Below are 13,364 nucleotides of genomic sequence, written 5' to 3' on the forward strand. Positions count from 1 at the left end.
CCTGCACAATGAGCCTACTCCCTTCAGGACTCACTGGGCAGACCAATCTGACAAACTCCTCCGGACCAGAGTCAGCCACACAACAGTGAATGCTTGGACCATCTCTGTGCCGCAGCTGCTGCTTTGACACAGTTATTTGCACTTTCAAAGTAAAATCCATCAAGTAGTTTTATGCAGTGCAATAGCTGGTATCTGTTCATAGAGAGAGCCCACCTGTTCATAGGTGAGACACTGCTCTGTGAGGATCTCCAGCAGTGGAGCAGCGTTGCTGTCTCGTCTCTTGAACATCTCCCTGACAATAGACAGAAGATTCCAGATGCCTTCAGGTTCGCGGCCCCGAAGCGGGCGCAGTAGACAGGCCCACTCTGCAGCAGCTGGGGGCTCCGTGGACGACAGGTACATTGAATTCACATCACTATGAGGAAAACACATTTAGATATTCTTTAATTGTGCCTAAATACTCTCCATTCACATGTATTTATGTATTCTATTCTATTATATAATAACTATAATAATTTCTTAAATTGGTGATTAAAAAAATATTCAAAAATATTATAGATTTTGGGCCTAAAAACTAGCAATAATGAATGCTTTAACAAACAGTTCTTCAGGCAAATATCAGGGCTCAGATTAAGGATTTTCACTTGTGTAGCGGTGCTGCTAAACAATCCGTTAATTTTTCGAAATTTGTATAGCAATTTCATAATTGCATAGCAAAACACGAAAGTGACTAACAATCAATATTTTCCATCGATATAACACGATCATTTATTTAAATGTATTTGTAAACATTCTATTAAAGAAAACTCTTAACAAATTAACTTTTAAACACTTAAACATTTTTTCTTTAAATAAAACTTGCAAATAAAATTAATTGTTGAACAAATTAATCAACACAGTCAGATGGCCTTCTTTACAACTTTCTTTCCTATCATCATCAATCAGATGACTATTTGCAGGAGTCTCATTTACATATTAATTGTCATTACACTCGGAAAAATAAAGGTTGCTGTGGCGTCCATCATGGTGTATTTTATGTGTTATTCAAATTGTACCGCTCTATTTGACGTTCCATTCCATTTTTCGTTTTTCTACTCGATGACGGTCCCTAGGTACTCTCGTCACCGCTCCGGCTACACATTTGATGACGGTCCCTAAGCACGCGTTTCGGCTCCGGCTTCACATTCAGATCAGTGTAATTCGCTGCGCCCAAAATACACATCTGATTGTTAAAAACGAGGCTGTGTCACTTGGCAGTGTAAATATGAATATTTTGGCTGGTGAATGATCTGCAAAGACTTTTGCGTTTAGGAGCTATTGACCTCGGAAGTCCGAATCTGTGATGCTAACTTTACCGCACGTGGCTCCTCCCACTTTCAGACTCGATCTGTGACAGCAGCGGGACTCGTCATGACAACACAGCGTCCTACATGTGTCAGGCCGTTATTGACGATCGATTGACGAGTGATCAGTACTTTTAGGCGCTTTGGTGATACAATTGAACACACATTTTTGTATCGCAAAAGCTGCGATACAAAAACACTTTTTTCTGACGAATGGATCGCATTTGAGAGAAATTGCGTCGCATTTTGCGATACGATACCGCTTATTCTGAACCCTGAATATAATTTGTTTTTCCTTGAAATCTTCCATCCATGTTCGCTGACGTTTTCACATGCATAGTTCATTTCCGGTAGCTTCCATTGTAATCTACAATATTTATATAAAGGTACTTAAAAATAGTAAGAAATTAACTTCCTGTCCAAAACGGTGTGATTATTCTCTGCTGCTAGCCCTGCCTCTCATTAGTGGCATGTTATTTATTTACTCAAACATACTTGTTACATACTGTAATGTCTCATTTAAACTCTAAAAATGTCTTTGGTTAGGTCAGCCCTATTGTAACCTGTAAATCTAATACGGAGTCTACATTTAATATGTGGAGGTGCTTGAGTACCTAAAGACGACAGGTGAAGGCCCGCAGAACTTGTGGAGAGTCTTTTTAATATTGTCACTGAGAGTTGATTCATCCAGATACCAGGTGCTTTGGTCTGAGGCAGAGGGTCCAGCAGTAGGATCTGAAAACACACACAATTACAATGCCAATTTAAGTAAATTAATCCCAGTTATTTAATAAACGCATCAGTCATTTACAGTGCTCAAAGTCTCTTTTACAGCATTATCCACTCACTCCCTTTAAGTCTGAGCTCAAACTCTGAGCACTGCAGGAGGTGCAGCGGAGCGCTGGATTAATTCCGCTGGGAGTATATTTTCATCGGACGCAGCAACCCTCCACCGGCTTTTTTTTTTTTTTATATATACACACACCGGTAAATGGTTGATTATTGCATAAACATGTGGTCATACAAGCAGCTTTCAAAGCCTGAGACGGCAAGAGCACAACAGTGTTCCACTCTCCATGCGAGTGGCACTCTGCAAGAATACCAATCTAACACAGCAGTTGGTCTGTGTGCAGTCCGAACGAGGCATTAGGCTGAACTAAAAAAAAACATCTAAAGCGTACAGTACTTCTTTAGTCTCTAGGACCTACATCATGGTACTGGCTCTGGAATTTGTGTTTAACCTAAAGTCCTTTAAGTATATTTACAAACAGAAGTCGTTTGAGGACATAAAGTAGATTTACAAACAGAATGTTTTTTTTTTATTTAAAAAACACTACTTGTACACGTTTCCTGTGTTAGTTTGATAATTACTGCTTTGACTTAGTCATAAAATGTCTTCCTTTGACACAGGGCATGTTTTGGAGTCCGAGTATAAACCAGATAATGATCATTTCATTACTAAATTAGATGACGATTAGCCTAATAATTGATTCATGGCGATTCATTTGTTTCAGCCCTACAGCAGAAGCAAATTAGCCTAAGGCGAAATCCAGTATACTGCATCAAACATTTATGTTCTTATTGGTACTTAATTTCTCCTTAAGTTATAGTTTAACTCTCCGGATTAAGAGGAGTCTGCTTTATTTGGTTACACGAGACAAATAAACAATAGATGTGAATGGAGCCATTTTTACATAATAATCCGTTGGAAGACCAGATCATTCTTCAGACCGGATCATTCATCAGACCGGATCATTCTTCAGACCGGATCATTCTTCAGACCGGATCATTCTTCAGACCGCCCCTTGTGCATATTGTGAATGTCACAGAGAAAACAATGCACTCTGCACTCTTTAAAAGCTCTGCAAAGCAAAGCTGGAGCATCACATCAAATCTAGGCCTAAATTACTGTGAGTAGTTTTAATGCAACTTTACTATAATTACCAATATTACCCCGACTTAGTAGGAACCCCCAAAAGTGCACCAAATTATTGGAAATGTGATTTGTTGTATCAAAGGTTCAACTCCCGTTTCAAATTCCTGGAGGTGCCACTGGCAGCAGCCCACCCAACACCTTTACTCTATGAGTGTTCATGTTGTTAGCCATCATTAAATGCTTAACCGCGTGAAGACATATTCCCAATTAACTAGTGCATTGCCTTTATTTACGTTTTCAACAATAACATAGGGCTCTAACTCTCACATATGTCACCCGACGTTGTAACAGTAGGGAAGAAGAGAAGTATAATCATGCATTTGTAAAACATACCAGGAGCCCCGCACACGGTATTGATGGCCGTTGATTGGGAGGAGAGCAGTTCGTCAAGTAGCCGTTGAGCTGTAGGCAGGATCTTCAAAAACAAACACAAGATAAGATAAGCTAATCCTTTATTGTCCCACATGGGGAAATTTCATTGATGCAACGCAGGTAGATACAGAGGTAGATACACAAGTTGTCATATTCATGGGTCTGCTGTTATGTGCAACATTGAGGACTTTTTCCTCCATTCAAAAGTTAAGTGAAACTTTATTGTCCCTTTTGGCGGGGTTCGCCAACAAACTCAGGCTTAGTCAGCGATTTCGGTTTTTGGCGTTTTAATAGTGGTCTTCTACAGTGAAAAACCAAGTGCAAAGAGAGAGAGGGGACGCAGCGCGCAGGTAAGTGTAACAGCAGATTTAGCATGGTTTAGATAGGCAGAACTGTGGCTTCTAAGTGTGGACCCTTAGTCACGGCAAAGTATGCTGGGGAAAATATGATTAACTGTTTTAAATGTATATTTGAGATGAAAGGATTTGGCACGGCGCGCAGCAGACAGGGAAACGGGTGCGCTTCTACTGCGTTCCCCGGGACAGCGTACTTAGGGACAGACCTGCTCCATCACATCCCTTCAAGGAAAATTTGTTTCGGGCATGTGGTGCTTGGGTGTGAAATCGTATAAAAATACAAAATAATATGACACGTTAGGAATAACACAATTATTAAATAAAAATAAATCATGGGCGTTACAACAATTTAAAAACCAGGACACGTTTCAGGGCTCAGATTAAGGATTTTCACTTGTGTAGCGGTGCTGCTAAACAATCCGTTAATTTTTTTAAATTTGTATACCAATTTGATAATTGCATAGCAAAACACGAAAGTGACTAACAATATTTTCCATTGATGTAACCCGATTATTTATTTAAAATGTATTTGTAAACATTCTATTTAAAAAAAAACTTCTAACAAATGAACTTTTAAACACTTTAATTTATTTTTTTTTAAACCCCAGAAAACTTGCAAATCAAATTTACTTATTTACAACTTTCTTCCATATCATCATCAATCAGATGACTACTTGCAGGAGTCTCATTTACATATTAATTGTCTTTACACTCACAAAAAATATGTGTTAAGCTTCTGATGGAAAAATAAAGGTTGCTGTGGCGTCCATCATGGTGTATTTATTGTGTTATTCAAATTGTACCGCTCTATTTGATGTTCCATTCCAGCTATAAAACGTTTCCATTTTTCGTTTTGCAATTTGATGACAGTCCCTAAGCACTCGTCTCGGCTCTGGCTGCACATTCAGATCAGTGTAATTCGCTGCGCCCAAAATACGCATCCAATTGTTAAAAACGAGGTTGTGTCACTTGGCAGTGTAAATATGAATATTTTGGCAGGTGAATGATCTGCAAAGACTTTTGCGTTTAGGAGCTATTGACCTCGGAAGTCCGAATCTGTGATGCTAACTTTACCGCACGTGGCTCCTCCCACTTTCAGACTCGATCTGTGACAGCAGCGGGACTCGTCATGACAACACAGCGTCCACATGTGTCATGCCGTTATTGACGATCGATTGACGAGTGATCAGTACTTTTAGGCGCTTTGGTTATACAATTGAACACGCATTTTTGTATCGCAAAAGCTGCGATTCAAAAGCACTTTTTTCTAACGAATGCATCGCATTTGAGAGAAATTGCGTCGCATTTTTCGATACGATACCGCTTATTCTGAACCCTGCGGTTCCTGTTTTTGGAGCTTCAAAGGCGAGTAAAATCATGGCTTACCATAGACTAAACCTCAGGCTCACAACTAATTGTAAATTGCCTATTCTATTTAACCTGTGCACCCAATAGTACGCCTATTTTGTTAACTAGTCCTTGATTTAAATTAAAATATTGGACAGCTGTACAGACGTATATGGAGTCTTTTGAGCAGAAAAGGAAAGGACAAATCCTGTTCATATTCAAGGTGTACGATGCTACTTTTCTGGTCGGGGTCCACTACCTGCTCGTCTCTATGGAATTTAAGGTATCTCTCATGCATTTATTCAATTACAGAGTTAGTTACCCTGAAAAATCGTCACCTCTCCACAGATCTGATCTGTACTTGGGTCTGGAGGGGCCACTGCTCGTCTCCATGGAGATATCATATGCCATGTAGAACATTCTAGGCAAGGGGTCAGCTCTATAGCGACAAGCACCTCCATCAAAAAAAGTTACATAGTGCACGTCTCGAACCAGAACCTTCCATTTAAAACATAATACTGCCGATGCTTCATTCAGTTACAGCTGAATGTTAGATATAATTCCTTTCATAACTTTGGAGAACAATATAAATAAATTTCATTGATCACAATCTAAAGCCAGTCTTCTCCTGCTGCTGTTCTGTCCCCTTTTCCCTTCTCATTAATAACCAAGTAAACCAACACTAATGTTCTGACGAGTATAAGTCTGTTATACTGTATAGTCTGTATAAGTCTGTCATATTACAGTCACTAAAATGTGACCCAAACAATCTCAAAAGCCCAGCAGAATTAATCTGCTGTATTAACAAGTTGATTTTTTAGCCCTTTGTATTTAAATTAATAAAAACTTGCTAAAAATCTCTTCTGATTGGTGAAGGTCAGGTTGTGTGTCTGCTTCCTCTTCTGCCCTGCATACTGACTGAAAGTGCGGCAGCTCTGTTCTGCTCTGGCGCGCACTGCTCTGCGAGAATGGAGGAAAGACAGACACACTCAGGGAGCCCGAAACTCCAACAGTTCACTTAAGTGTGTGTGTGTAAGAGTGAGTTTCACAATAGTTTGCACTATCAGCAAATAGATTAGAGACAGGGAAACAGAGCCGCATAGTGAAGGTCAGATATCATAGTGACGAGCAGCTGCTGTGAAAAGTTTTTAGTAGAAAAACTGAATTTTTCTACAATCAAATTGCAAATAGCTAGCAGATTTTGCTCATCAGAAGGGTTGAAGAGTAACATAGGGCTGAAGGGATAGGAGTAGGGTGGGAATGGAGTGGGCTGAGCATCCACAGTTGCCGGCATAACCCCATGCCCAGGACAGAGGGCACCCTAAACCTCAATGGTGCAAACACAGTTCTGCAAAACCTGTCTCAAAGCCCTAAACTGAAACAAATGACCTATTCCTAAACCCAGTCCTAACCATTACCGGACATGGTGGTTGTGTGGCATAACTGAATTAAAAATAAAAAACCCAACTCTTTAAACCTATGGATAGATCACAGTTACTTATTTCTTCTACAAAACACTGCTGGCAACTTACCTGCTGTGGCAGCTCACTGATGAGGTACTGGGCAAATTTCTGGAGCTGGTCCCTCTGTAGTCTGGACAAAGACTCTGAAACTGGGGCTCTCAGGCACACGGCAGAAGCCTACAAACATTGCAGAGAAAACCATCAGATCACAACTGGGGCAAAAATCTACCCTTTCTCCTATTCCTTAACCTTTCAGAGATGAGGTTGACCATAAAGCTACATACACACACCGCGGCGTCAAATTCGCGCCCGACGCAGAAGTTGGACGCCTGTACATTTGAAGACAGACGCCCCGGACGCACGTACATTTGAAGACAGACGCCCCGGACGCACGTACATTTGAAGACAGACGCCCCGGACGCACGTACATTTGAAGACAGACGCCCCGGACGCACGTACATTTGAAGACAGACGCCCCGGACGCACGTACATTTGAAGACAGACGCCCCGGACGCACGTACATTTGAAGACAGACGCCCCGGACGCACGTACATTTGAAGACAGACGCCCCGGACGCACGTACATTTGAAGACAGACGCCCCGGACGCACGTACATTTGAAGACAGACGCCCCGGACGCACGTACATTTGAAGACAGACGCCCCGGACGCACGTACATTTGAAGACAGACGCCCCGGAGTCGTCCTGCGCACATGCGCAGTGGAGGAGTTGTGCTGTGTTGCTTTTCTCGTGGTGTAAATGGAGTTTAATGGCGGACCATGGCTTTGGTTTATTAACTTTACAAAGTCCAAAAGTGGTGGTGATGGGCTCCGGGGCTTATTCTGGGACTCGCATATACTTCAGAGCTGAGCAGAGTTTAGTCAATATCATTATTTGCTCCAAGAGCTGCGTCTTAAGGATTTTTTTTTAATCTTGCGGGGTTTGTTTTGGGTCTTTTTCCAGGTCGTGCGTAGCACGTCACTGGAGCGTCATCTCTGATTGGCTGCTGCGGCGCATCTGCCGCAGAAAGTTGGACAAAGCTGAACATGTCGCGCGCCCACATACATAGTGCTTCATGTCCTTCTTTCAATTCTAAACATTTGATCCCACAAGCCCAAGTGCAACTGTAGGAAGAAATAAGCCAAGTCACCTGGGGCCACGCAAAGAAAAAGAGAGCGAAAGGGAGTAGTAGGGCACGAGCACGCATTCACATGGCGACAGTGCAGGTAGATGCATAAACATTGAATCATACAATATTTTTGTCGTGTTTGACCGCAGTGTCACTGATTTCAAGTGTGAGATCACAGCTATCAATGGTTTGTTTCTCTCATGAAGGTTTGCTCAGATACTGTGTCATGCGTACACTCTCGGCTGTGTGCCGTTGGTCACACTCGGTCTTGTTTGGATTTTGGTTCCAGTGGGACGAGACACCTAGAGTGACAGTGCATGGCTTTCAGTCTTTGCTAGTCCGCCAAATTCGATTGGTGCACACTGTTCTTACTGTAAGTGTGCCTTATCATCCAGCATTGCAAAATGTAAGCTTCAAAGCCATAAACCAACTTTTGAAATATGTTTTTGCTTGAAACTGAGTAAGCTACTGATACACAATAAGTGTGTCCTCAGCATCTGATCAAAAGCAAACTATTATGATCAAAGTGACTGATACTGCTACACACCAAGACCGTACAATCCCTGTGTTACATAAAGAACAAATATTCAACTTTTCGGTCAGCCAAACTACCCTTGAAAGTCACTGTGGGATTTATGCAAATTGCCATGTGTTTGGTTCCCAAACTGGAAATGGGATCCCCGGTGGTTCCGAGTCAAGAGCTGGGGGTTGCGAGATGACTTGAAAGATGTCCTTTTAAAATTAGGACAATGCATCTATTAATTTTTTCATTGGGACCAGTACACATTCATGAAATTGGGTAAAATAGTACAATAATCTACTCAAATCAACATGATTACTATTCACACACACCACTCACTCTTATTAAATAAGTCTGAAAGTCTAAAGAGAACCGATCTACCCCTTCAGTTGTGAGTAACATTGGTTTAGTCCGTTGCCTGGAGATGTGCACTGCCACCTCCCGTGCTGCTGAGGCGCTGTAGGTTTGTTTACATTTTTTCGCACCAAGGCAGAACTTCTGTAAAAATGTTTCTCTTGAACCGGCACCTGCATTTAGCTAAGCCCAGTACAGCCTAGCTACACGCAAGTACTTCAGTTTTACTCATACACTTCTCCAGTACGCAATTTGTATCATGATTACAGTAATATCAAAACATGGCGAAAAGACGAGCGGGATACAATATTTAATTAAAATTCTTACAGTAATTTTAATCATATTAACAATGTTGTTGTATTTTTACAATGCCCATAAAGCGTTAAATGTGTTATAATTTCCATACATTTTTGGACCCCCCTGGACCAAACTGAGCGTTTCGCCTCTGCTCAGACAGCAATTTCAATTAGCAGTAGGGGTCCCGGCCTGAAAAGTTTGGGAACTCCTGCTCGTCAGTATATAAACATATATCAAATGTTGTTTATGCAGATGATTCAATACAATGTAGTGAAATGCAGTCTAACTTTTGAGTTGGATTGAGGTGATCAGCGAAGTGGATCGTGATGGTAAGATATAAGAGGAAAATGTATGCTTACATTGTGAATCCTGAAGAGACACAGTGCTACCACATGAGCACACCACTTGGCCCCAGCTCCACAAGTACAGCTACAGGAGGTGATGCGGCAGCGGTCAAACATGACCGCTACATTGTAGGCTCCTTTAGACTGTCCAGTTTGACTGGACACTACTGTTGCACTCAAGTGGAAACCTGCCGCATACACAAATACAAAAAAGAAATATGTACTGTATGAATCCACATAGATTGATATTGAATAACGAACAACATACAAACACATCATAACACCTGTCACTTTAACTATAATTTAATCAACAACCACTCATTGTGCTGCGCTACATCTGTAAATTTGCCTGTAAATTTTGTGTACATATTTTTTATCAATTTTAATCTTATAGTAAATTTAAATTGTTTCTCTTTAATGCATGCTCTATTTGAGATATTATGCTTTTATTATTGTTTATTGTTTTATGTTGCACAGAATCACCAAAGCAAGTTCCTAGCCTGTGAATTTTGTTCACTGACAATGGAAATAAACTGTTTCTGATTCTGAATGACTTTTGACAAGCTTGATATAAACTCTCAATACTCACCTATCTGCAGAGGGTCTTTAACAGCTCTGATTCGGTAAAGCTGCTCTCCACGCTGGAATTCATCTGGACTCCCATTTGCCAGGCAGGAGTATAATCTGATATGAAAACACACAAGTTTTATCATGCTGTGTAGTTTGCCGTTTTTTCTCGCCTTACTCTCTGGTCATGTTTCTGTGTGTTGTTAATATTTCAACATTGAAACATATTAAAAAAGAACAAAATACTCAAAACAACTGAGGTGTCAGGTAAATTTAACTAAATACAACTTTCTGACCAGGAATGGCACATGGCAATGCCCAAGTTGAATAAATAGTCATTACAGAAGCAAGATGAACTGCCAGAGTTCTTATATCAAGGATGTTTCATTGGTGGCAGTCAAAAACAAATTCACAGCAAAGACATTTTTAGATCATTATTAGGGGACAACCCTGCAACGAGCTGGCTCCTGTCCAGGGTATACCCCGCCTAAGGTCCAAAGTCATAAGCTTCAGTCACAAGTGGTAGAAAATGAATGAATGACTGTAGGTGACAAACTTTAAAGCAGACGTCTCCAAAATGTTTTCAACGAGTGCCACCGATTTTAACATTGACCAAGTGGAGGGCCACAGACCGGTACTCAATACTGTGAATCAATTAAAAGGTTAAGTATATATGAGGTTTCAAACTGTTGCCACACCTAATTCTCAGAATCTTAATATCAAGTCTGTTTTACACCAATGTTAGTTATTCGGGTTGTACTGGTAGAGAATCTGAAACTTTAAGACAAAAGTACTTTTCAGGATAATGTGGACCAATTTACCAGGAGGCCCGAGGGCCAAGAAATAATGGTCTGGAGGGCCACATTTGGCCCCTGCTTTAAAAGAACTGTATACAAGATTGTGATTTTAAAGGTTCTTAGACAAGACATGTTTTCCCAGATACCAGGTAAACAGGTTTAAATCAAATCTAGATTTGACTGATGACGACTGTAATAGTGATTTATTCTTAATTTGATAAAAACAGGGGACATGAGTCATGACACAAGCACCAACCCCAGAGAAAACTTGCACTTGAAAGAAATAAATCTATTACAATGATTATGACTTAAAATATGATGGGGAAACTGTGGCTACTAATAATATTCTAGTGTTTTCAATCAATAAAGGATACAAAGGTGCTCCCCAAAGTCTAAATTCTCCTCACTTGGTCTAAAAGCAATCTGTCGTGTAGTACAAATATGAGGTGTGTTAATAAACAACCTCCATTATACACTCATGTTGATGACTGACATGGACTTGGATTTATGAATGGCTCACCTGATGTCTTCTTCGTTTTCAGGGAAGCTCCAGTAAGCGATGCGTAGCTGGAGTTGTTCAGGCACTGGAGGGTAGACCTTCTCCACGACTTCAAAAGGAATGTGGAATGCTACCTGTTTGGCTGACAGCTCGACCAAGGGAATCACCAGACCATCTGAGCAACAACACTCAAGTTTAGAGACTTTCTGCACACGTCCAGTCTAGTCATGATGTACAACTTAAGTATTACTATTATTGTGAGAAAAAACATCTTGATTATTGACACCATCACAAATGAACAGTGATTTGTTTTATCCACACTGTCTAATGTATTAGCATTACTCTAATACTTAAATCAAAATTTCTGAATGAGAAATGAACGTTAATGTGACATAAACATCCTTGTTTTATAAATTTATAAAATAAATAAAATTATATATATATATATATATATATATATATATATATATATATATATATATATATATATATATATATATATATATATATATATATATATATATATATATATATATATATATATAAATAATAGAGATAGATAGATAGATAGTGTCAAGGCACCAATGGCATGCTCATACATAAGTTTGTTAGAACTGTACAAAGTCAGTATAAATCCAAACCTTTTATCTTGACAGTGGGGGAGTTGGGTCCCGCAGATTGTTTCCTCCAGCCCCTCCAATTCTGACACAAACTCTCCGCTTCGGAAATGAACGAGCACAACGAGTCTTCCTCAAACCGGTCCGAGTCTTCGAAAGAAAATCTTTCCCCATCTTCCCACTCGGCGAACATAAGCTCCATTACATCCACTGCTGAAAGCCCCTGCGAGCTGCCGTGTTCAGGCTGAAGTGAAGAAAAGTCACCAACTCCAGGGCAGATTGGAGACTGGGGGAGGGGCCGCAACAACAAGCCAAACACAGCTGAGAGCTTAGCTGGGCCCTCAACTACATGTTAAACTCTGATCATCACTCACACGCACATATATGTACGCGATGCCTTTAAATACTATTCATAAGATTATCCAAACGAGCAGAAACTTCCCTCTGTCGTCCTAAAACCCAAGAGCACAGAGTGAACAGAGGGGCCTGGAGTTTGACTGTCCAACAGCTCTCGCCTTATCTGCTCCTCCTGAGCGCAGACGGGTCCAAATAAACTCTGTAGCACAGAAAGTGCCACAAACTAACAGCCACTGTTCATCCCTCCATAATGTTTATAACAGCGTCAACATGAACCTACTATGGTTAAGACAATGTAGAACGTGTTCTCTTGGGATTCTGGTCAATTCAATTAGCAATATAGCCTGAAAGCTAATAGATAACGGACTAACTTAGCAAAATAAACACACATAAAACACTACTGTCATTCACCGTGAATTATAGCTGTGAGTTACAATGTGCTCTACAAGCATTTTAAACGCTGTTATGATGTAAGCTATACCGTAGCTGATCGTGTTGTTCGCTAATGTCTCAGCGATAATAAAGACTAGCACCAAAGCTAACTCCACGGGGGCTGAAACTAGCTCACGATAGACGCTCTGTTTACATCCGAAACCCTTTCATGTACATCTGAGACATGTTTACACACATTGTCCTTCGCCAAATCTGCACCTGCTACACAGCGTTGATTGCACACGTAGCATCCGATCACACGGAGATAATAATCCTCCAAACTTTAAATTAATGCTAGAGGTGGTGGTGCCGTTTGCAGAGCCCAATCCGCGCTTCCGCGTGCCTTGCCTCCGTCACTTCGTGTCGCCGTCCTCAAAGCTCCACACACACCGAGCGGACCCCGGGAGCCTCTCCGCTGTCTTTGTACTGTCTGTCGGGCTCGATCGGGTCAGTCTGCCGGGGAAAGATGGCTTACCTTCCCCGTCGCTCCTCAGCTGATCATGACTTCCGGTTGCTGACACGAGCGCGCTCCTGTGGCTGTGTCACGGGCGTGTGGTGATGCCAGCAGCTCGCATGGTAACAAGAGCCACAACTCTTATTGGTCAAACGACAACCGTGACAAAATAGGCTACAAC

General features: G+C 41.0%; 1 protein-coding gene across 1 annotated transcript in view; it reads right to left on the bottom strand.

Annotated features, from left to right (window-relative positions):
• zswim8 (zinc finger, SWIM-type containing 8) overlaps positions 1-13,246 on the bottom strand; it is a 29,803-nt gene extending 16,557 nt beyond the window's left edge. Inside the window, exons 1-8 of the mRNA XM_072437229.1 lie at positions 11,965-13,246; positions 11,345-11,498; positions 10,050-10,144; positions 9,476-9,648; positions 6,887-6,994; positions 3,613-3,694; positions 1,958-2,078; positions 214-415 (exon numbers count right to left, since the gene is read on the bottom strand). Coding sequence (XP_072293330.1) covers positions 214-415; positions 1,958-2,078; positions 3,613-3,694; positions 6,887-6,994; positions 9,476-9,648; positions 10,050-10,144; positions 11,345-11,498; positions 11,965-12,142 — 1,113 coding nt within the window. The 5' untranslated portion in view covers positions 12,143-13,246. The remainder of the gene's footprint in view (positions 1-213; positions 416-1,957; positions 2,079-3,612; positions 3,695-6,886; positions 6,995-9,475; positions 9,649-10,049; positions 10,145-11,344; positions 11,499-11,964) is intronic.
• Positions 13,247-13,364: the final 118 nt, after the last annotated feature.

This window comes from Eucyclogobius newberryi, unplaced genomic scaffold, assembly GCF_026437365.1.
Source record: "Eucyclogobius newberryi isolate DKJ021-1_F unplaced genomic scaffold, fEucNew1.0.hap1 SCAF_8, whole genome shotgun sequence".
NCBI classification, from domain to species: domain Eukaryota; kingdom Metazoa; phylum Chordata; class Actinopteri; order Gobiiformes; family Gobiidae; genus Eucyclogobius; species Eucyclogobius newberryi.